The following is a 21,791-nucleotide window of genomic DNA, read 5'->3' as shown; positions in this document are numbered from 1 at the left end:
TCTTTCCCTGGCTTGTGCACAATTGTGAAATCATAATCCATCAGCCTTATGCCCCAGCGCTCAATCATGGTCGCCATTTTGGCTGGCGGGCTGCCATAGATCGTTACCAGCGCCTGGTGGTCAGTTATGATGGTGAATGACTTCCCGTAGATGAACATGTGATAGTGTTCACACGCCCATACCACTACTAGGCTTTCCTTTTCCGGTTGAGAGTATGCCTTCTCAATGTCTGTTAAGTTTTTGCTTGTGTACGCGACAATTTTTCTTGGTGAATCTCTCCCTGGCAGATGCCGCACGAGTATTGCTCCTAAATCTACTGGGCTGGCATCTACAGTCAGTTCAGTGCAGAGCAGGGGGTCAAAGTAAGCAAGATGTTCCACAGTCATCACCGCTTGTCTGATTTCCTCGAACGCCTTCTTGCATTCTTGGGACCAGATGAACATCTCTCCTTGTTTGGTCAGTTCTCTTAGCGGTGTGCTCACCGTGGCGAAGTCCTGTATATATCGAGCACAGTAGTATAGGTCTACATCCAGTAGACCAAGGCCACCTTCTACTCCACTTCCCTACCCTGCCCATCCTACGGATGTCAGTAGGTGGTCTAAGTCCTTAAAAGTATCTCTACGGAGGGGGGATAATGTATTCTGTGGAACATACACACAGGCAGTGGAGAAGAAATACCATTGGTGCCACATCAATTCTACCAGCCACCAACAGGGAAGGCAATCCAGAGTCACACTCCTTTATCTAGGATTTACAGTACTCTCCCCATATTATAGTTGTATTGCCTTTCCTCAGAGCATGTGATTCAATCCAAGCTGGTGTGAGGCAAGTGAGCATTCTCTATTGTCGACAACCGCCCCATGGGAACAGTGCTGAATTGTTTTTATTTATATGAAACCCTGACATTTTGGCGAAGAGGTCCAATTCTCGTAGGATGAGGATATGTCACCTGCAGAGAAGGACACGACGTATGCTGTATCCGCGATACATATACCCTACTCCAGCAGTGCTCTATGCAGCCTAATTGCCAAGGGTTCCATTGCTAAGGAAAAGAGCAAAGGAACTAGGAGGCAGCCACACCTGCCATCCTCCACAATTTCCCATTTAGTGAATATCACTCCCCCGACTTAATCTTGCCAACAGGGCAGTACACATTAGTTTCTAATGTCTGCATGGAATGTTCTATGGCAGCTAAGATCTGAAGCTCCACGGGCTCCTATATTAATACACAGACACATCAGGGTTCCTCTTACAGCTTCCCACCACAACTCCCTCCAGTGTACTTCTTGCTCCTTGTCTGCTGCAATGACTTTGGTGCCCTGTCTCACTCTTTTGTGGTTCACTGTGGCAAATGTTTGATACAAGCTGCTCTAGAAGAACAGCGCCACTCCAGCAGATTCCAGTGCTACCACAGACACCTAGCAACCATCCATGTACTTTGCCAGGTCTCGATGAAGCCCCCAGGCTTATGACTGCTGATAGTCGCACCCTGTAATTCATTTGCTGTGGCGACCTTCAGTGTAGGTGCACGTCAATTACCGATTGCTGGCACAAGATCCCCCCAGTTCCGAGCGGTCTAGGCTTGATGCCCCTGTAAAACATTCCTTAGCCTCCTGGTTGTCATGCTTACATCAGTGCCTGTCCAGGTCACCCGCTACTGCTGGCTCTCAGTGTTCAGGGTACCCTATGCTGTATGGTGGTAAGTTGCATCCAAAGGGCCACTTGTCATCAGTTGTGGGAGGAAAGGTCCCCTGTGGAAGCACCCAGGACAGACTGAAGCTTCCATCCACCAACGAGGGTTGTGAGGTTGGGACTGCTTCCTCAGAAACCCTAGTGTCCCCTCTTGTGGGTAAGGTCAACACTAACACTGCTCACGGGATGTCACTTCTGGAGGAAAGAGAGGGCCTGGCCCAGTCACCCCCTGTCCCTGCTGGCCTACCTCGTTGCTAGGCCTGCTGTCACAATTGTGCGGCCCAGATCCAGGCCCGCGGCCCTTCTGCTCTGATGTCCTCAAGAAATCACCCCAGTAGCAGACCTCCAGATCATGAGCCCCGATCCGCCGATATCTATCTGCAGTTGGTCATCATCTTGGATGCCAACGCGTCTGGGGATGTTGGCTTTAGCCTGCTTTCTCCTCAGGCGTTAAGGTCTGCCAGTCTCCCCAGAGCTGCTGGTCCCCTGGCTGCGACCACACTCTGCAGCCACAGGTCAGCCTCCTAACACTGCACCAACTGCTCAAGCCCGGGCCACAGTCAGCCGCGGTTGGCTGTCATCTTAGGTGCAGGCGCACCCAGGGAGCAGCGAAGCCCGGCCTTACCTCTCAGCAGGCCACTGGTTCCAATAATGTAAGCCATGGCTTTCCTCCGGTATTTCTCTGGTGCTTGCCGGGTCTATTAATGGGGGAAATGGCCTCTGGGATGCAGGATTACCCCGGATAATGGTTGGGGTCCTGAGAGCCTAGTATCAACATTTCTATTATCACTTCACAAGAACCTGCCATCTTGGAGGCACTTTGCATTCACGGTTGCACCAGAAGGGGTCCATTGGGGTGTGCGGGACTGAGACATGGCACATTTTCCACATTCAATTCCATAATCACTTTCTCTTAACAAGGCCTTATTAAAAGATACAACTTGGCCAGACATTGAGCTTATTGAATGTGATTACTGTGTTATACTGCATTGAGTATCAAGGAATAACTGTTATGCAAATTTAATGAAATAGTCTTCATTGAAACACCAATGGTAAACAACGGCATCCACCATGGAAACCACCTATTGCCCTACGACCCAATGAAAAGGTCTCACAATCTACTCCTGTCTTTTCCCCATTATATATTGGGATACCTAAGAAATATGCTCAATACAGGTAGAGAGTGCTATACAAACACACTGACAGGACCTCTAACAAGGTGGGAAATTCAGTATGAGATGGCAGACACCACCACACATGTGGTCCAGTAGAGCACATTTCAGCCATGGAACAATGAGATTTGGCATCTAATCCCAGCTTTACCACTTTACCTTAAAGGGCTGTAAATAAGAACTGCATTACAAATCTGGGTGGGCTCACAACACAGTGACATTTCCCTGGGAAGGGAAGTCCTTGGATTTGCCATCAGAATCACTGCCACCCCAGCAGTGGTATAATGGACCAGTGGGAAAAGGTGGAACAAGGAGACATGTTTTGTAATCCTGTCTACTCAATTTGCTAATCCTGTTCTTTTTTCCAAACACTTTTTAGACTTATTATCCGGCTCTTAAGTTTGCTATACTTGGGAGTCGTTAGAATTAGACTAAAAGCTCCTGTTAACTTTGTGGGTACAAACAAGATTTGAATGGATATAACCTCCAGCTACTGTTCTGCAGCTTTTCCCTTCCACTCGTGCAATAAACTCATGCACTTGGTGCAGACAGACATTACTACCTCTTATTGGGCAGAAAGAAAAGAAAGCGATACCCTGCAAGGCGCTCCCTGTGTCCCACCTGGTAGCTCTTATGCTCTGGGCCAGCTTTTTTCTTACTGGTCCTTAAAATGGCAAAATGTGGCATATGTGGCATCCGGCACCAGCTTAAAGCAACAGGAGAATCATCCAAATACAGTTCAAACCCTGAGAAAACCTAAAAGCTGGCCACCCTGACTTGAACTGCAAGATTTCATAGTATTCTTCAAAAAGGAAAATAGAAGTATTTCTACTGCAAGCGCCACTCACGGAGCCCACTGGAAGTCAAGGCCCCCAGTATCCTTTCGAAAACAACAACAGAAGATTGTATGCTTAGGTCCCTCACAATGGGGACTTCAACCTTTCAGAAATACAGACCTTCAAGCAAGCCATACCAACCATCCCGCCCATTCAGCTACACTGGAAACAGCCTTCCAACAGGACCATAACTAAGAACAGAGGCCACGGGAGGTTTGGAACAGTGACACTTTATTTCGGAAACAACCTCACTGTAATCCGAACATCTCGATAGCTTACACTCCTCAGGTAAAAATGAAAAACACATCCTCCACCTCCTACAGAGCCAGCCTTACCTGGGCTAGACCTTCTCTCACCTCTCTAGGTCCAATACTCTGGGTTACTGCACCAGCTATACTTACACTCCGGCCATGGGGGACATTGTTGTATCTTTGGAACCATAATTTGCTAGCATCGCGCACTTGATACCAATCAAATGCTATTGATGTCACTGCGGCTCCATGACAAGAAGGCCTGGACAACCGCACCCACAGCCTGGACGGCGGCTCCCTCCAGCACCCAGAAGCAGGTAGGTTATGTGCGCTAAGCAAACAAACATACAGAGGAGGACTTTCAAGTCGCCAAAGAATCCATCAAACAGAGAGATGGATGGAAAGCAGGCCTGCTGTGGGCAACCCATAAGATCAGGAAAAGAAGACTTCCCAGGTCACCACGTGGACCTGAACACGCACTGGTACAGCGGCAGACCTGAAAGAATCGGCTATGTGTGTTTTTATGCACACAACATTTTGGAAAGAGGAACTTAATAACCCAAACTTATACATTAACACACTCTCCATACTTTTTTAAAAACTTTATTTTCCATTTTTAATTGTTTAAACAACCAACATTACAGCATCCAATAGTACATTGGTATCTTGTGCATGAGCCCAGGGGCGAGTGGGGCATCATTCCTCTGTCCATACTTTAATGCCAGCCCGATTTTGCTGCACATGTGAGCTTCGGCTGGCCAGGGTGCGAGCCACTAATAGCTTGCATTGTTTCCACGTGTAAGCTGCTCCAGATGAGGCGCCGGTAGCACCGCCCTACAGTAGGTGATCTAAAGCGATGCCATTAGGAGCCCCAGAAAAAAACCATCACGATTAGCAAACACTGGGAAGTTTGTTAAACATCTGTGTCTTGTAATTGATTTTTCCTATTTAACAGAGAACCCGTTAAAACGAGATATTGGCTGTTAATTTGTAAAGGGTTGAATAGAGTCTCGGGAAGCTTTCATTGCTGTAACTTAATTTGGGCACTTGGAGATTGCTGCCAATAAAAGGGCTGTTAAATCTCACTTTTAATCGGCGAGGTTTGCAAATCCCCATATAACTTATTAAGCAACATGAGTGCTGCGCAGTTGTAACTTCTCTATTCCTACAGAAAAAAGACAAATCTAAACTGAGCGGTCGCAAAGGAACCCAAAATAGGAGGCGTTAAACAGGGGTCAAAACGTCTGAAACCCATCGATGGCCTTTGCTCCTGATCGGAATCAGTCGAGGCATTGATTCCGATGGCTCACATATGCTTGAACACCAAAACGGATTGCAAAGGTAGGTTTAGCTGAACATGTCATGCACTAAAAGTATCAATGCACCTTGCACGGACTACCCTACCACAAAGGCCGTCCTTCTTTAGGTCTCGCCTGACCCAGCGCATGTGCTGGTCTGGCGAGACTTTTTGAGAGGGCTCCAAAAAGTGCTACCAGGCCAGCCTAGAGCTATAGTGCAAGTGTGCGGGCGCACGCGCCGCGCTTGACCGCGATTACTATCACTTTCGCGGCCGCACGGCCGCTTGGCATAGCCAATAGGTCTCGCTTTTTGGACCTTATAAGTTTTTAGTTATGCAACTGTTGCATGGCTAAACACTTATGGCACCAGAACCTCAGTTCTGACTTTGAATCCAAGAGGCACAGAGAAGACGCCATCACTGACAACAGGAACATGGGCTCTGCCGCCCTACGAAGATATGACCCTGGAGTGCCCTGAAGAGACCATATACTGGAACCCTGTGTTTGTGTGTCCATGAAAAAGCTTGTTGCTCCCAGCAAGAGGGAATCGAAGTGGTGCGTGACGAGAATTGCGGCTCGCTGGGCCTGTCGAGAGTGAGCTCAAAGTGAAGTGGTGTCCTGCAAGCCCAGAGTGGTGGCTAAGCTTTCTCCAAGTTAAAATCCGCTAATCCACTTCTGTCAACCTCCAGCTGCTGAAGTAACCGTGGACTACATTTGTCACAGCCAAGGACTGGTGATTGCTAGTCAGGTGATCAACCCCTTGAGTGACATCTCCTAGCCGAGAGCAGCTCACGGCGACAGACATCAGCAACTCTGCTGCTGAGTTCCTGCATCCTGAAGTTGGAGTCATCGAGTGTGTGGAGAAAAACTTTTGGCGCGACCTGCCCCCTGGGATTGACAGCGGCCAGCTACCTATGCGTCCGGAGCCGCCAAACAAGGTAGAAGAAATCCAGCTGTTAAAAACGGGTCCTACGACCCCAAAGGCTAGTGGGTAGAGTGGAACTCCATCTTCAAGTGTGGTTTTGTCAGGTGCTGCAAGTTTGACAGTTCCAGCGGATCTCATTCAGTACTAAGGACAGCCATGTCCCCTCTGCACCAGGACTCCCTGGGCAAGGTAACGAAGTACCGACTGTTGAAACTTGGTCAGGGACCCACATTACCTTATCCACAAGAGGGAACGTTTGAACCCATCCTGCAAGTGACCGAGTGTCACCTGTGTTTTCCCCCATTGACTTCACTGGGACCAGTTTGAAAGACTTATTGCATTTATTTTTGAACACTTCAAAGATCCACAACTCCGGTTGTATGTATGATATAAAGTTTGTTTTGGTGCCTATATTTATATAAAATACAGTCTATTTTCATAAATTGGTGTCAAGGTTTCTTTCAAGTTGTGTCCCTTACTTATTGTCATTGCTGGTACTGTAAAATGCTACACACATGTTTCTCTGGGTATGCCTGACTGCTTTATGCCACACTACCAGGACCGAGCTAAAGCTGCTACAGGTGAATCCGATGTCGACTTTTGTGTATTGTTAGTATTATTATGTAAGACCCACCAGCCATATCACATATTACTCCCACCTTGCAACACCTTCATTACTCATTTCCACCTTGAAGGTTGGTAAATGGCCCTATTTATTTCTCACTCAGCTATCCACTGAGTACCATACTCTACTCCATTTCTTCACAAGAGATCTCTTCAAATTGCCGTTAGTAATATACCACTGTGGTTCTTTTGGCAAGTTTCAATATTAGATCATGCCCACCTTGATCTATTTCACACGCATTACCTATACACGCTACGCCGTCATTAGCAGTAGTAGTTTCAGAGTCATACTTGCCTTCCTGTTTTGTTACAGCCATGGCAGGCATTTGGGTCACATCATAGTTGTGGCATCATTGGTTTTTCAATTGAGTGAGCTTTTTGTACTCAGGCTTAGTCTCTTTGATTGATTTTTTTCAGACATTGATGGTCTTGCACCACTGGTTGTAACAAATCAGATGTTACTGAGATAGGAGGTTCTCCTCATCTATACCACTTTGACCACAGGCAAACCTTTCAACAGAGTAACATGTTTTTTAACCTTGTAGGATGCTATCTTTTTGTTGTTGTCCTGATAACGACCATGCCTAAGTCATGGTCTTTGGGGTTGAAACTTCAACGTATTTATGAGTTGACTGTGTAAACGAATGTACCAATTTCAAACCGGGACTCAAATAAGAGCCTGTGCTTTGACTCATTATTTGTACCACAGTCAACCATGTATTCGTGGCTCCTCACTGAGCCCTCCTTTCACCTACGTCACTAAGCACTCAGCACTGCACCGCTTTTTGCAACACCTACAGGTTTTCTTTACATTAATTGCTGATACAATATTAATTAAATACTGTAGGATCAGAATAGATTATTCAGATAGATCGTTTATCTCTTAAGTATATACTGCTCAAATCCGAGGGCAGCATTGTTGCCTTTCTAATGGTGCTGGGATAAGCGCCGCCTCTCAACAGCCCGTGCAGGAAGTGCTCTGCCGCGGACACAGCAGGTATATCTGCCCAAAGAAAAGTGTTGCAACGCGCGCACTCGGAAACAGGCCGCAGTCTGATGCCTGGAAAAAAGTATGAATAAGTAAAAAAGAGTATTAATAATTACCAATACACTGGATCCACATGACCTGAACACAGGTAACGTAGCAAGGCATTGCCGGGGCCACTAAGGTAGGATTGCTGAGTAGTCTGAATAAGAGTGCTCTGCATGGCATGCAACTGTTCTATTTACAATCAAATCCTATCCGTAAATTGTTAAACAAGCTAGCGATTAATATGCACTGGAAGAGCGACCAGGGCTTCTTTACTTAAAACATAGAAACAAACAGCATTGATTTAGCTTGCGAATTCTGTGCATGCTTACAATCCACGAAGCTTTTGTGCCAAAGCTAAAAGGTAATCCAGGAGACCGAGCTTCTGTGTAGGTAAACAAAGACCTGGGAGACACATGTTATGCATGTATATCAGGTGTTATGCTTTTCCGACTCTTCTATTGAGATTGATATAGCCATGCAAAGACCCTTCTCTATGCTGGATTTCTTTTTTAGTGGATACAGTGCATTGCAATACATTGGAATGGCCTAGAATCAATGACATTTTCACCTTAGCATCATCAGACAAGGTAAGTATTCGGTTTTGGGATTTAAAACATCCTCTTGGCTATTAGTGCTACATGCAGAGCTAAACAGTGCTTCTGAATGTCAACTAGAGGGAAATATACTCGTGTATTAACATTTAAGCTCACCCCTTATTGCCCAGGCACGTTTTCCCTTTTACAGAGGTGTGCCAGGTGATATCCATGGATTCCTAAGGGCAAACCACACCTTATTGTGATTTTTAGGGCCACCTGTTTGTCTATACCAAAAAAACTTACAGTCCATTTTCATGCTCCCCTTTAGTACTTAAATATTCTTTGCATTGCATTCCCACCACCTTCCTCACACTTGCCATAAGACACAACCCATGGATGAGGCCATGTCATCCAGGGACTCACAACCTTTCTCCCTATAGCCACTGGGTTTAGCACAAATGAGTAAATCTGGGACTCCTGGATTCCCATCTTCTCGGTTACCTCTTTTTCCCCTCATCCTCTTCCACTATGCTCCTTCAGGACTGTCCTCTGCTGTTCCACTCTATCTCTGCTCCTCCTTCGTCTCACATCCTGGATTCTCCTCCACTGCTTATGCCCATTCTTCTACCTTCTCTTGGGCTTCTTTGTCAAATACTTCTGTTTCTCCTATCGACTAATACTATAGCCTTATAGGCCGCTGTCCGAGGGCTATATCAGTTGTTAAAGGCCCTGATTGAGAGGGCCTTAAACAACCGGTATAGCCCAAGGCAGAAGCGCTAGAAGGCTATTAGAACATTGCACCAGATAAGGGTAGAATATTCTAAATTAAAAAAGGAGAAACATGAACACAAACATTGGATTGTTGGAGCTCCGGGCTTATGCCAGTCATTATAAGCCCGGAGCTACTCCATTATCTTTGATGGAGCTCTCAACCTTCCAATGTTCTAATAACCCTTATAAAATGTTCCTTAAATGGAATTGTACTGTCAGCTATCTTCCAAGATCACTTCCAGTTAACTCCATGAGGTAACTTCTTCTGTTCCCATGAGTTGCGCCCTTGTTGGTGGGATACCCTACTCAATAAGCTTAGCTCAGGAAGACTTCTGAATCCTCACTAGACCTGGCAAGGGCAGTATTATGTGCCCTTGTAGGTTGAGAAAAATGGAAAATAGCTAACCAGGAAACAAGACCTGAAACAGTAAGGACTCACAAGGCCTAATCAAAGCAGTTAAAGATGTTGACATCCAAAGAGGGATCTGCCCTACTTTGTGAGGCAGACCATACTACCGAGATTTTGAAAGGGGATTGCCTTCACCAAAGCCCATGATAAACAGCTCTATTTCATAAGACTGGACAAGCTGAAGGCAAGACTTATACGGACAGGAACAACCGTCCAAGAGAGAAGGTAAAGCCATAGAAAAATTAGCATGCTTGAACATTAAATCATTATATGATACATTATTATAATTAGTAAGGCTGGTGGTCCACTAGATTTGAGATCTAATGAAGGTGAAAAAACAATTTTAGACCAGCCAAACATAAATGATAGACTACATCTGGAGTCAAAATAAGTACTCCTATTTGCTATAAACGTAATATAGAACAGATAGATACATTGTCAATCACATGATGGTTTAATGACAATACATGCTGGCTCAATAGAAAATGATAATTGTTTTTCAATTAATGTAAACTGATGTAATTCTGACAATCCCAACACTTCAGTTGATGGTGGATATTGCTTCATTGCAGACAATTGACCACAGGAAGCCTGGATTAATTCCGAAAAGGTAAAATTAAAATGAGATACCCAAGACATAAGAATAGAAAAGCATCACTTATATCTATAGAAAAGTAACAACATATACTTTATATGTTTACAGGCACATTACAAACAAACAAGAGAATGAAGATGTTATCAGCCAGGACTCAGACTATGTATTCTGGTGAAGGCTGGTTTTGGCAAGCCAAAGTTTTGGGCCCGGTTCACAGAACTAACTTAAGACAAAATCCTAAACTTACTACCATTTTGGTATTCACAGAAGGCACTTACTCATTTCGGTATTCACAGAAGTTAGGAGTCCTAACTTTAGGACTACTAAATGCCTTCTGTGAATACCGAAAGTCTTCAAGTTAGGATTGTTCTCAGTTTAGGAGTCCTAAAGTTAGGAGTCCTAACTTTACTACTCCTAAATTGAGAAAAATCCTAATTTTAAGACTTTCGGTATTCCCAGAAGGCATTTAGAAGTCCTAAAGTTAGTAGTCCTAACTTTACTACTCCTAAACTGAGAAAAATCCTAACTTTAAGACTTTCAGTATTCACAGAGGGCATTTAGGAGTCCTAAAGTTAGGAGTCCTAACTTTACTACTCCTAAACTGAGAAAAATCCTAATTTTAAGACTTTCGGTATTCACATAAGGCATTTAGGAGTCCCAACGTTAGGAGTCTTAACTTTACTACTCCTAAACTGAGAAAATTCCTAACTTTAAGACTTTTGGTATTCACATAAGGCATTTAGGAGTCCTAAAGTTAGGACTCCTAACTTCTTTTGAATACCGAAATGAGTAAGTGCCTTCTGTGAATACCAAAATGGTAGTAAGTTTAGGATTTTGTCTTAAGTTAGTTCTGTGAATCGGGCCCTTTGTATGCAAAGTCGATAAGTGGATAAGAAGGGGCTATTAAGAAGAGGAAATATAGAATTAAGAACCACAGTGGAATAAATACATTGAATACATTAAATTGCCATGTAATGTGCAAACCTCCATTCACTGGATGAATGATTAGGTGTCACTGCATTGGTACGACTGGTGTGGGTACGTTTTATTCTCATTAAGAAAATGGCATTTGAGATGTGCAATGTGATTTAGAAATTTAGAATAGTTAGTGGGAGTATAATTTTGATAAAGCTGTATAATAGAGACCCAAAATAGTTCCCTTAAAATAAGGGCAACACTTTTGTTAATAACATACCTAGGTAATAGCTTAAGGAACAATGCATGAATCACTATATATACTCTCTGCTCTAGAGGATTCGCTGCTTATACCCATAAGCCTTGAGAGCCTAGGAAAATATACCAGAATATAGGTATAAATATGTCATTATTGAGCTCATACTCACAACATTAAAAGCAACATTAGAAGTTTCAGAATACAAGGTGTGGTTGGCAAAATAGCCAAGCTAGGCTAATGGCATCCTACACAAGAGTTTGTATTACATTTACTTGCATAGAACTGTAATATTGGAGTTTCTTGTATTATTGTTACTATATTGTATTGTTAGAAATGGGGGTCTCTAGTTTGGCAGTGGTATGCACCCTGTCCAAGTAGAGACCCTTCCTTCTAGTCAGGGTAAGGGAGTTACGCACCCAGATAACCCTGCTTGGCGCAAGCAGTCCAGCTTATCTCAGAGGCAAAATGTAAAGAAGTTGTACATAACACACACAGTAACACAGTGAAAACACTACAAATGGACACCACACCAGTTTAGAAATATAAAGTATCTTTACCTAAATCAAACAAGACCAAAACGCCAAACATCCAAAATATACAACTCAAAATATGACTTTTTAAAGGTTTAAGCAATTTTGTCCAAAGGAAACTATGGATGCAGTAATTTTACACAAAGTACTTTCAGATGCGTCAAAATTCACAAGGCGAAACAGCCACAAAGGAAGGAAACGTAGGAAAACACAGTGATGCGCTGGTTCCTGAGTCCATAGGGAGGTGATGCGTTAGTTCTGCTTCACGCAGGAAAAGTATTGCGTCAAATTCGGACTGTAGGGGGAAGCAAGGCATCGACATCCAAGACGGTTCTCTTATGCAGGTGATATGTCATAAAAACTTGGCGCACAGGTGCATAGAAATACGGATGTTCGGGGGGTTGATGCAGCGACAGCAAACACATGCTGCGTTTATTTATTCAGCAGCTGTCCCATGATACGTTGTTCTTTTGAGCCGCACAGCAGTGCCTGCATCGGAGTCAGTGCGGGGGTCTCAGACTTCACAGACACGGTGCACTGAACTCGGGTTGTTGTGGTTTCTCTGGCCGCCAGCAGGAGCTGCATCGATTTCTTCCACTGCACGGCGGCGATGTGTAGAAATTTCTCCCACATGGCAGTGCTGCATCAGAAAGACAGGCGCTGGAAGGCGATGCTTCGATTTTGATGTCTCTTGATGCTTTTTGCAGCAGGAACAACCTACACAGGCTCAGAATTGGAATTGGCACCACAAGGCAGATCAAAACTCACAGAAGTGGAGTTCAGGGATGCTGCAGATAAAGTCTTTGTGTCCCTGAGACTTCTTAACAGGAGGCAAGCTCTACTTCAAGCCTTTGGAGAATCTTCTCAAGCAAGATACAGAAAAGCAAAGGTCCAGTCCTTTCCACTGCCCACAGACAGAAGCACCAACTTCGGGCCAACTCAGCAAAGCAACACACAGCAAAGGGGCCGTACTCCTTCTGACAGCTCTTCAGCTCTTCTTCTTGGCAGGGTTCTCTTGAAATGTTCTAAAAGTCTGGGATGTTAGGTCCAATACTTATATCCCTTTTGGTCTTTGAACTCTTTGTAGTTTACGAGTTCCTGCCTTGCTTGGTCTTGGCTCCAGACACATTCCAGAGGGGTGGAGACAGCATTGTGAGAGGACTGGCACAGTCCTATTCAGGTGCCGGTGACATTTCCTCCCACCACTCTAGCTGAGGAAGGCCCATCAGCCTGGTGATGGGCCATTAGGATATTCAGGGCACACCTCAACTCTCTTTGTGTGACTGTCTAGAGTGAATGCACAAACAGGCCCCTGTCAGTCTAAACCAGACATTGATTCCACAGGCAGGAAGAGACACAGGATGGTTAAATAAGAAAATGAACACTTTCTAAAAGTGGCATTTAAAAAAACACACAATTTAAAAACCACCTTTACTTTATCTGGCTAAGGCAGTCTTGGAGAAGGAACATGTATTCTTAGAAGCTACATGGTGAATAAGGCCGTTGTGAAATAAAAGTAAGCTCTTAATTGTCTATAGGGAGAGTTCGAAAGTGGGGTAACCTACAAGGAGATAATGGCATTGTGCCACAATTTAGTCACTCTAGCTGTGAGAAAGAAGTCCTCGCAGAAGCAGGTTGCAGGTAAGTATTACTTATTAAATTATATGTAAAATAAAGAAGCAGCAAGCCATCAGAAGTCAGCCTCCACCGCCACATAACCTTTTTTCTTCTCCTCCGCATTCCACCTTCAATCTTGTCTAAAGAACCAACACGCTAGACATCTAGTCTGAGACTAAAACGGCTACTCTACATGCACAACTTCTCTTACAGCTTTCTCTAGTGGAGCAGCACCAATGTAATAAGTTTACAACGCTAAATAAAGGATCTGTATCAAATCCTATTAAAGGCCAGCCAATCATGGTCTCATCAGTCCATGTAAATATACAGGACCGGCATGGCCGTAGAGGGCATCAGGCGTTTCCCCAGTAGGCTGAAAGGATGGGGGCTGTTTTTGCAGTTGTGGGGGCAATATCGGACATCAGTAACAAAAGCAGCAGTGCTTCATACTTGCTAGCTCCCCCTGGGGATTGCTCCGAAAAAAACTGTCAGGGCTGCTTTGGGTTCCCAGTCTGGCCATATAAATATATCTTCCTAATGAGCAAGTTCCTTCCATAGGCTAGACTGTTCACCTTAGCATCGTAACTAACACCCAAACGTCGACCGGGCAAGTGTCTGATGCAGAACTTTCGGAAAGGACATCAGAACCATGTGTATAGAAATACTATTACACTTTGTAAAAGAAATTGATAAAAATCATGTACAGGAATATTATATATATTAATGCTGTTATCTGCACTGTATTACAAATGTTCCACATGTAACTGTGAAGTGCTCTGATTCCCAAGGGTCAAGTCCGCGCTATATAAAACTCTATAAATAAAAAGCAAATGTCAGTAGGCCACTTTGGGCACGGTCACTGAGAATTCCAGAACACAAAAAGGCACCCAGATTCCAAAGGCGCTACAGGGCCGAAGAGAAGGTACCATGATTTATCTCACCTGTTGAGTAATGGTATCCCAAGGTCCTTGCAAAAGGCGAGGTCTGTAGCATTCTTGAACTCCCATCCATATTTCATCCAGTGTTAAGGGTCTTCCATCTAACATGAAAAAACAGACAACTTATTATTTATAGTACACACTGACATGAGAGTGTGCTGAGTTCAGAAGCCTTCTGTGTTTCATTTAACCACCAAGTTTGACGTCACTTTGAAATACAACTGTCTGTGCACTTAGGTTTCACTGCCATAGATGAATTTTGCACAAACTTCTACAATGAGAGGAAATTCGTTATATGCAATTAAATAACACTAAAGCTCATTAACAGAAGAAAAATGTATAAGGGGAGCAGACCCGTTTATAGCTGGTAGACATCAAATCACTATCAGATCACACCCCGATATGGTTGATGGTGGGTCTCGCTGACCCACAGAGGTCATTCCCAAAACCGTGGGTAGTGAATGAGGTGGCGTTAATGGACTCAACTTTGAGAGACCGTATTAAAGACACAATAGAAAGTTACTTTGCCAAAAATGACAATGGCGAAGTGTCTCCCGCAACCTTCTGGGTCGCGGCTAAGGCAGTCTTCCGCGAGGAACTCATTTCCCACACAGCATTGTTTGAGCGATTGGCCAAACAATGCAAAAGTGAGCTAGAACGCTAGATATATCAGGGAGACACAACATAAAAAGGGGAGTACAATCAGAACCTTAAGAAAACTCCACAGGCGTTGGTGGGAAATATTAATCAAAGAGGCAGCCAGGAAATTGCTCTATGTTAATCAAACTTATTACGAATGGGGCGACAAGGCAGACAGGCTCTTGGCCCACAAGTTGTGAATGATCGTAACACAAAACCACACCAAGTCAATAACAAACGAGGAGGGAAAGCTGCAACAAGAAATGTTGGAAATTCTCGCCACCTTCCAAAAATACTATGCCATTTTGTTTCACGCCCAAGATCTATGTGGGCGAGTATCACCGATATTTTACGCCCTCAAATAGAGATGCAGACTTGCACTTTTTAGAGGAGGATATCTCGCATGATGAGGTTTGTGCAGCAATCAACTGCGTGCCACCCCAGAAGGCTCTGGGCCCCGATGGGTTTTCTGCCACCTTCTACAAAATATATGCTTCCCTGTTGAAGGAGCCTCTCACGTTGGTCTTCAGTTATTTCTTAACCTCCAAAATAGTGACAAACACGATGGTGGGATCTCATCTTACTCTTCTCCTTAAACCTGATAACTCTTTGACGCTCTGCTCAACTTATAGGTCAACTGCACTATTGAATAGCGATGTTAAAATCTTCACATTGATACTGGTAGCCTGGATGCAAAATATTTGGCCAAGCCTTGTCACTCCCCAGCAATCAGGCTTTATCAAGAATAGGCAGGCGAATGACAACACCAGACTGGTAGTGGCGCTCATGGAAGTGGGGGAGCAGCAACACCAGCCAATGGCCCTTCTCTCCCTGGATGCTAAGAAGGCTTTCGACAGGCTGGATTGGGCATACCTGTCGAGAGTGCTGAACAAAGCCCATTTGGGTCACAAGATGAAAACCTACATCCAGCCAAACCACCAGAAGCCGACAGCTAAACTTAAAATTAATGGAGCCTTCTCATCGGACATCCCTCTAACAAGAGGCACAAGACAGGCGTGCCTACTGCCCCTCTAATCGTTGCCTTGGTCCTAGAATCGTTTTTGGCCAAGATCCAGAAAAATCCAGAAATCCATGGCATGAAGGTGGAGGGCAAAGAGCACAAACTAGCCCTCTTCACAGACACTATCTAATGCTTCGTGACTTAACCAGAAACAACAATACTGGCATTGTTAACGAAATTAGACCGCTTTGCTCAAGTATCGGGCTTTAAAATGAACAACTCCAAATCCCAAGGACTAGGAGTAGCAGACTCATATGGCCTGTTAAATTACTCATTCAACGAGGTGGATTCACATGGGCCATGTTGGCCATATAGTACTTGGGGATCAATCTACTAACTCAGTAGAGAGCCCTATACAATAGCAACAACCCCTGCTAACCCCTATTCAATTATCTGTACAGGTAGGGCAAATTAGAAATATCCTGACTTGGCCAACTAAATAGCCTCAATAGTCTTCTATGTCCTGCAACTCTCCCTCTCACAATCCCTAAAGCAACACAATCTCTAATCTGTAGAAAAATGCTAAATTATGTATACGAGGGCAAATTCCCACGGGTGGCAAAATCTTCCTTCTCCCGCTCCACCGATGAAAGGAAACTGGGCTTCCCACAAATAACGACGTACATGCTGCCGGCTCAACTGCACCCTTCTCTAGACTGGAACCATGACCCTGGGGTAAATCATGGGTACAGGTGGAACAGACTTTCTCGACTAACACCCTTAGTCATCTCTTATGGCTACCGAACATGGCCTGGGCATGCCTTTCTCCTCCCCTGCCTATGACGACCAAACTCTGGGATCAGTGGCAAACTATATGACATAAATAGATGTTTCCGACCCATCCATTTCTCCAGACTCCTCCTACTAATATGACGTACTTCCCACAGGCATGTCAGATCCTGGCTTCCCTAGCTGAAATCAGGGCCATCCGTCACATTTGAAAGACTTCTATAGCGACAACGGACTCTGGACGAGAAGAGAAATCATCAAGAAATTCACATTGACTAGACACGACACAAATAGACTCACACAGGTGTTACACTGGCAAGGAAGGAATCCTGTTCAGAGAGCACTGCAAAGCGGGTAGTCAGAGATCGAATACCTCCTGTACACCAACAACATCAGACGCAAAGGTATATCATGGCTCTATCACTACATTTTAAATCTAACTCCTCCTATGAAACATGCATACATGGTCCAGTGGGAAATGGAATTGGATATGGACATTCCCGTGGAGGCTTGAATGGCTATATGGCAGAGGGCTTCTAAATCCTCAATATGTTTACGCTACAAGAAGAATGCTTACAAAATACTGACACTTGGTACCTCACTCCTGTGCATCTGCACAAAATGTTTGGTGGTCCAGAATTGTGCTGGAGGTGATAGAGGTACTTTCCTACTTACATGGTGGACATGCTCACAGATCCGGGACTTCTGGGACGAAGTTCTCCTCACAATACATTCCATAACAAATGTCTCCTTGCCTCACGACCCACTCCAAATGCTCCTGAGATACTCAGGGAGAATACAGACTCTACCACACGATGCCCCATTGGGGAGGCTGTTCTCCCACCTTACCTTGGCCGCACGCTTGAGTGTGGGTCAGTGGTGGAAGCTGCAACAGCCAGCGTCACTTAATATGTGTGGAGAGAGATATGGTCAATCAAGCCACGGAAAAACTTACAGCAAAAATCCGAGATAGTTACAAAATGTGATAACATTTGGAGCCCCTTTACTACATATTTAAAAAAGAGAGCAAAGAACCGGTGGAATACACATGACATTGTCCAGGTCTCTATGCGTTTCAGGCATCTGTGAGAAGTCCTCATCTGTAGCTGAAAGCCTGACACCTCCAGCAGCGCACTCAGGCTAAATATTCACAAGGCGATTAGAAACCCACGATACAAACGAACAGAGAAACCTCCTATGGGCCTGACCCCAAGTCGAATGATGCTATGGCCACTTGTACTGAGTTATACATCACTGCCCTGTTTAGTTGTACCTCATAGGGTATATCATAGGGTACTGAGCTGTCAAAATGTCTTTTTTTTTGCATTTCTTTATTGATTTAAATTAATCAACAATAACAATTGGATACAAACCGCATCATTATTTGTGCTGAAAATTAATTGCATGTACAGTGTAAACATCTCATCCCAACACTCCCTTCTCACTCGTCCTCCCTGAGTAAAAAATACTTATGAAACATAACAGGAGAAAAAGACCCTATACACAACTTATCACCACAGGGTCAAAAGGTGTGTGTCCTTGTTCCCGATAAAATTCAAAATAAAGTTGTAAAAAAAAGAAATTGCATATCTCTGCTTTTACCGATTGGATTTGTGTCGTTTTTGGTGCCAAATTATTCAACATTACTCTATTTTTCCAAATTGGTGTGGGATTTTTCTTGCGTTGTGTTTCGACTTTGTTGCTGTTTTTGTACTGCATACATAATTTACAAATTGCCTCCACACTAAGCCTGACAGCTTTTGTGCCAAGCAACCAGAGGGTTAAGCACAGATTAACTTCCTGATTTTTTGTGGTTCACCCTGACATGGATTGTGGAAGTTGCTTGAGTAGGGTTTCGACCCCATCAAACAACAACCACATTTCTAACAGCTGTTTCCTGAAGTCCTATACAAAGGAGTGTTTACAGAGCTCTTGTTTGAGTCTGATCCAGCTGGTTGGGGCTAAGTAACAGAATAATAGTTCCTTGCTGACGATCTGGAGAGGGATGGTTTGATGTGCCACTTCCAAAAATAGCAAAACATGCCTGCACCAACAGATCTGATACTAAATACAGCTGCATAAGCCCGCTCCTTATTCAAGCAAAGGTCTCCAGGCAAAACACTTCAAAAAAGCATTAAACAAACAGAGGGGAACAATCGTGTTACATATGCAAGGATATAGTTGAAGATTAAACAGAATCTACAATGGTAAGGTGGTAGGGAAAGAGAATATTGCGGATCTGTTTACAGTCATAAAGGGTGTCAGAAATCACAGCAGTTTCTAAACATAAATTCATATCCTGTTTAACAGAATCGGGACAGGTCACATTTTTCTCTCAGAAGCTGTATGTACGAATGCTGAAATTACATCAAAGTAGCAGATCTGATGCACCCACAAGTATAAGGTTTGGGCGCAATTGTAGGAGTTTCTGCGTGGGCAGCATACAAAAGCAGGCAAACATTTACAAACTCAAATTTTTTGCGGGATATATAGATAGATAGATAGATAGATAGATAGATAGATAGATAGATAGATAGATAGATAGATAGATCTCATGCAGGCATGTTCTCCCTAAGAAAACTAACACAAACGTGTTCCTATTAAAGGCAAGATAAGGAGTAGTTTCTTACCTGTAACTCCAGTTCTGTAGTAGGGGTATCTCTGTTATAGTCATAATCTATGAATAGTCCCGCCCATGTGCGGGGACCCCGGAGCAATCAAAATATCTCTTAAGCTGTCCTGCATTTGCAAACCTGCAAAGACACTTAAGAGACAGACAAAATAATACAGCCTAATAACAATATGGCTGCACTGGCCAACACTTCCTCTGAAGTGAACACAAAAGCCAAAATAAAGTTTAAATGTCATTTTTATTCACATCTGACATGTTCCTTTATTGTATCACACTCCCTTCACCAAAATCCCTTTAAACAATAGAGAGGAAGGGGTGGACAGTCAAGCCCTATAGGCTGTCATTATGTGTCTGCTAAAGGGATACCGTGCCTTTAAGGAACTCTCCAGAGACCCTCGGTATCCCAGGATGCACGGCCAAAGCAAGTTACTTTCAGTTCTTTTTGAAGGTGTATAACAACAGGCCTGATACTGCCAGTTTTACTCCACCGGGGAGGAGGGAGGGTCGCTTATGACTATAACAGAGATACCCCTACTACAGAACTGGAGTTACAGGTAAGAAACGACTCCTTCTGTAGTAGGGGATCTCTGTGTATAGTCATAATCTATGAATAGAATGGCAAGCCCATTCCAACAAACAAACAGCGGTGGAGTAAAAACCAAACACCAACAAATTACTGTGCAAACAAATTCCTCAGCGAAGCCTGTCCAACCTGCGCATCTGCACTAGCATCAGAATCCAGGCAGTAATGCTTTGTAAACGTATGGACCGACTTCCAGGTGGCAGCCTTACAAATGTCAGCAATTGGAACATTCCTAAGCAAAGCTGTAGTCGCTGCTTTGCCCCTAGTCGAATGCGCTGTAGGCTTACCCCCTAACGTCTTATTAGCTTTCTGATAACAAAGCTGAATACAGGACACAATCCATCTGGAGATGGACTGTTTTGAGGTAGCTAGACCAGTTCTTACTGAACCATAATTCCCAAACAGTTGATCCGACCTGCGGATGTCTTTTGTCTTATCTAGATAGAATTTCAACACCCTACGCACATCTAATGAATGCAGAGACCTCTCCGCCGGAGAGGAGGGATGCTGAAAAAATGTAGGCAAAGTTATCATTTGATTTACATGGAAATCAGATATCACTTTAGGTAAAAACTTAGGATGAGTACGCATTACCACTTTAGAAGCATGGAATACAGTATACGGCTCTTGACAACACAGAGCCTGAATCTCACTTACTCTCCTGGCCGATGTAATGGCCACAAGGAAGGCGGCCTTCCAGGACAAATGCTGCAGAGAAGCCTTATGAATAGGCTCAAAAGGCTCCCTCATTAATCTGGACAACACCACGTTCAATTCCCATGGTGGAGAAGGTCGTCTAACAGGGGGAAACACCTTACGCAAACCCTCCAAAAAATCTTTAATCACAGGGATTTGAAAAAATGAGGTCTGGGAAGGGCCCTTTCTATACGCAGTCAAAGCTGCGAGATGAACTTTAATAGACTGAAAATTAAGCCCAGATTGAGCTAACTGCAGCAGATAAGGCAAAATAACATCTTCTTTACAGGATGTAGGGTCAATGTCCTTTGCCTTGCACCATAAGCAGAATCTCTTCCACTTATAGGCGTAAGAAGTCCTCGTAGACGGTCTCTTCGCCTCTTTCAAGATCTCCATACAGTCCTGAGGTAGGTTCAAGTGTCCATACTGTACTAGCTCAGGAGCCATGCTGCCAAACTCAAGGACGAGAGATTGGGGTGAACCATCTGTCCTCCGAACTTCGTGAGAAGGTCCGGCCGACACGGCAGGCGCCGGTGTGGCAGAACAGACCGGTGAAGAAGGTCGGTGAAGCACCATTGCCTCGGCCACTCCGGAACAATCAGGATCATCCTGGCTCTGGATTGCGACAGCTTGATCAGCACCGCCGGAATCAGGGGAATGGGTGGAAAGGCGTAGAGAAAGCTGTTGGACCAGCTGATCCATAGGGCATTCCCCAGTGTCCCTGGTTGGTAGTACCTGGACGCGAAGTTGCGGCATTTGCTGTTTTCTGCCGTAGCGAACAGATCGATGTCCGGAGTGCCCCACTCTGCGAAGACGTCTCTTAGCATGTCGTCGTTTAGCACCCGCTCGTGATTTTCTTGAACGAGCCTGCTGAGCGCATCGGCTTGGGCATTCTGCACTCCCGGCAGATGGGTTGCCGTGATCGTGAGGTTCCTGGCCACCAGCCAATTCCAGATCGTCTGTGCCTCCCGAGACAGCGTGCGTGAACGGGAGCCCCCCTGTATGTTGAGGTAATACATGGTAGTAGTATTGTCCGTCTGAACTAGCAGGGAGTTCGTCGTGAAGGAGGGATGGAACGCCTTCAGGGCCA

The 21,791-nt window shown here is 44.4% G+C and overlaps 1 protein-coding gene across 1 annotated transcript in view; it reads right to left on the bottom strand.

The window, feature by feature from the left end:
- The window catches only part of ATG10 (autophagy related 10), a 549,992-nt gene that overhangs the window by 179,056 nt on the left and 349,145 nt on the right, over positions 1-21,791 (bottom strand). Inside the window, exon 5 of the mRNA XM_085632419.1 lies at positions 14,405-14,502. Within this exon, the coding sequence (XP_085488545.1) occupies positions 14,405-14,502 (98 nt within the window). The remainder of the gene's footprint in view (positions 1-14,404; positions 14,503-21,791) is intronic.

This window comes from Triturus cristatus, chromosome 2_1 (assembly GCF_964204655.1).
Source record: "Triturus cristatus chromosome 2_1, aTriCri1.1, whole genome shotgun sequence".
Classification (NCBI taxonomy): Eukaryota; Metazoa; Chordata; class Amphibia; order Caudata; family Salamandridae; genus Triturus; species Triturus cristatus.
Note: the sequence above shows the minus strand (reverse complement) of the source record. Positions and strands in the feature narration are given on the sequence as shown.